Consider the following 3,420-nt stretch of genomic DNA (forward strand, 5'->3'; position numbering starts at 1 on the left):
GGGGCCGCCGGGCCACGAAGAGGCCACAGTAAGGACCCCCTCCCCCCTCTTCCCAAGCCCACATCCATTGGTCGCAATGAGTCCCATGGGCAGGACTCTAGGGCCTCCTCGCGTCGCATTGTGCTGCTGGCCGTGACATATCGGGGCGGGGGCCGTCCCTAAAGGGGCTCGTCGTCGTCACGGGTCGCCGGGCACGAGGCCGTAGTACGCGAGTCCCTCCGCGCACGTCATTCGGGCCCGGCCCCCGATGTGTCGCGCGTCTTGTCCGGCCCACCCCGCCACGCCGTGCCACGCTCCGCTGCGGCCGCTAACAAGCCTTGGCCAGCGCCATATGCATAAATACATTGTCTTATACGCCGGTGTGTGTGTGTGAGTAAGGTTCTGCGATATGTGTTACAAGTAGTCGGAAACCAGTTCCCCGGTACGATACTGCCCACACAACCGAAACAAAACAAAAAAAAAACAAAAAAAAACACAACAACAACAAGTAATTGTAACGATAAAAAGAGCTAATAATTGCTCTAGAACCTGTAGGTAAAGCAATTGCAGTGACGGAAGACGATGACCCCGTCCGATCGTCAGGGCCACGTGTGCCTTCAGCCCCCCCCCCCTTTTTTTCGTTATCATATCACACGACAATACGCCCGCGCCACCCTGCTGCTTGGAAAATCCCCCACATTGCTCTCATTGGAAAGAACCTTTCAATGAAAGATTTTCCGGTCACCGACGTAACGAGTGTATGAGAAAGTTCTCCCTGTTCGGTCGAGGAAAGCTCTTTCTTGAAGTGATTTTACCTGCACTGCGCTGCATTTTTAGCGGGCGCAGGGGGAAGGGGGGGGGGTTGAGACCGAAGAAAAAGTATATTTCTTGTGGTCGGTCTTGTCCCCATGCTAATTCCAGTGTCCCTAAACTAAGGAATCAGGGGGGGGGGGCGGTATCACGAATGGACGAATGGTGTCGTCCAGTTCGCACAGTTTGGTGGGGGTCGCGATGCCATGGCACGGCTAATCCTAACGCGTGGGACAGACGCCTGTTGTCTTCTTGGGGCGAGGCTAGCGGGGAGGGGTGGGGTGGGGTGCTGGAGACGGAGGGAATTCCCACGACATTTTCTCTCCCCGGAGCATCCTTTGCCGTCCACGTCCGGCAGGAGGTAGAAAGACACTGAGGCGGAAGTTACATGAGCTAAGGCGAGCAATACAGTTGGCGCGAAAATTCAAAAAAAGAAAAAAGAAAAATATGACAAAAACATGGTGACAGCGGAAGAACTTATGAGACGGGGCGTCGCAAAGGCAGACGAATGTCACACTCTCACGGATGCTAAAATGTTAGTTGTTATGGGTACGTCCGGGATCGTTTCCCGTATGACAGTGTAGCACAGACCGCACGGCGGCGGCGCTGCGGCGATACGAGATAGAGGGGAAATGCCCCTAAAAGCACTGCGGTCTACTCCCATGCTGGACAGTTATGCCCATCCCGTTATCAGCACACACGCTCACACACATACACACACACGTGCGACAGAGGTCCACAACAACAATGGCAAGTCTCACGGCACATGCGAAGTGTCGCGGTATGGTCGCGGTCAAAGAAGAAAAAAATAATGAACTGACATTTGTACGCGTGGAAACGACTCCTTTTTCTTTCTTTCTTTCTTTCTTTCTTTCTTTCTTTCTTTCTTTCTTTCTTTCTTTCTTTTTACTAAAGCAAAAATCGCAAGACGACAAAACAACCGTGAGGCAAAAGTGTTTGACCCGCCTCATAAACAGTAATAACTGCACCGCACACCGTCCCCGAGGCATGGTCTCAGGCTTATTTCATTATTTCAAAATATGAAAATGGAAATGAAAAGTGCGTGACATTTCTCAGTCTGCCGACTTAACCACCCTCACCCGCCGGGTACGCGGCGGGGAGTGCCAAAACTAATGCAGTAGTGCAAAAATAGAGAGGAATAAACATAGAAATCGGAGTGAAAAATAGAGTGCGATAAAAATAGAGCTGAGAAAAAATAAAATCGCAATAGAAATAGCATTAAGTAAAAATGAGAGTGCAAAAATAAATACAGTGCACTGCTGCACAATGAGCGAGCGCAGGCGCAGCGGAGCAGAAGGAGAAGGCGAAGGAATTAATTAATGGGGAATATGTAATGCAATTGTAGTAAGTGGAAGTGAACAGGTGCGAGGGCGGGGGCTACCTTACCGCCCGCCAGCAGGGTACCGGGCACCACGGCCGGGTGTTTGGGCGCGTAACGCACGGTAGGCAGAGGGGGAGGGGGAGGGAGGGGGGCTATCAACAGGTACGAGATGGAAAAGGGGAGCGGGGAGAGGAAGCCCTCCCAACACACACACCCACAAACTTCATGATTCATGAGAGAAGAAAATAATGCCCCAAAGAAAGCAAGGCGGTCCCACTCTTGGTATTATTTTGAACATGCATTACAATCACTCTGAAGCAAGTCGTATATTGCGCTCTCGGTTGCGCTTGTAAATCGTTGAGATTCAAGATATCAACGGCGAGTCAACGGCGGAAAGTCACTCTGACAGCTCAACAGCCATATTGTTGGGGGATTTTCAGAGCTCATAGGACATGAATCCGACAGTTAACACACCCCACACACCTGGGTGGTCGGTGCAGCGGCAGGCGGCTCCACAGGACGCACGGCGCCAGGGTGGATGATAGCCACAAACACATACACAAACACGCGCGCGCGCACACACACACACACGCACACTTTGCAACACGCGAGCGCACTTCGCAACGCGGCGAGGGCCGATAGGGCGAGCTGAGGGGGGCAGCGGTGCGAGCTCGTCCTGCTTCGACCAGGACTCGACACTCACTGGCTGCGCGGGCTCGCGCTGGTGGTGGTGGTAGTGGTGCTGGTGGTGGTGGAGGAGGAGGAGCCAGAGACCGGCGTAGCGTGGCGGGGGGCTGCGGGTGAGTAGCGCCGCGAGGGGGAAAGGCGGCGAGGGGGAGAGCCAAGCGGGCAGGGTGTATCATATCGAGAGCGCCCGTCTAGCACAGGGGTTCTGGACGTACTACACAAACGCGCGCGCACACACACACAAGGAATTAAAAATAGGGGGGGGGGGCTAGCTCCAGCTGACAGCAGCCTTCCGTTCTTTTTCATCGAGAGAAGTATGAGATGGGATGGGACCGGACGTTGCTTATCCCCGCGTTGCTTGCATAGGAAACGGGTTCAAATATTGTCCCCGCTCCCCAGAAGATACACACACACACACAAAATGCCAGGTGGGTGGGGGTGGGATCGACGCCAGGATAACCACTCTTTTAAGGCAGCCGCTTGTCTCCTTCCGAAAGGTAAAAGTTTCCCGTATACGCATTTGCTGCAACGGGGCACAGCATCAGGCGGCCACCACCCTGTATTGTATAGATCGGAACCTACACATTCACAGTACGCCCCCC

General features: G+C 53.6%; 1 protein-coding gene across 3 annotated transcripts in view; it reads right to left on the reverse strand.

The window, feature by feature from the left end:
* The window catches only part of LOC113216632 (ras-specific guanine nucleotide-releasing factor RalGPS1), a 51,284-nt gene that overhangs the window by 25,323 nt on the left and 22,541 nt on the right, over nt 1-3,420 (reverse strand). Inside the window, exon 1 of one of the 3 annotated variants that reach the window (XM_026436387.2) lies at nt 2,615-2,842. The exons of 1 other annotated variant lie outside the window; for it this stretch is intronic. In XM_026436387.2, the coding sequence (XP_026292172.1) occupies nt 2,615-2,688 (74 nt within the window). In that variant the 5' untranslated portion in view covers nt 2,689-2,842. Of the gene's footprint in view, nt 1-2,614; nt 2,843-3,420 lie in introns of those variants that run through there. One more of the 3 variants, XM_026436388.2, reaches the window with a different exon arrangement.

The sequence above is a fragment of the Frankliniella occidentalis genome, unplaced genomic scaffold (genome assembly GCF_000697945.3).
Source record: "Frankliniella occidentalis isolate FOCC.00 unplaced genomic scaffold, Focc_3.1 Scaffold98, whole genome shotgun sequence".
Classification (NCBI taxonomy): Eukaryota; Metazoa; Arthropoda; class Insecta; order Thysanoptera; family Thripidae; genus Frankliniella; species Frankliniella occidentalis.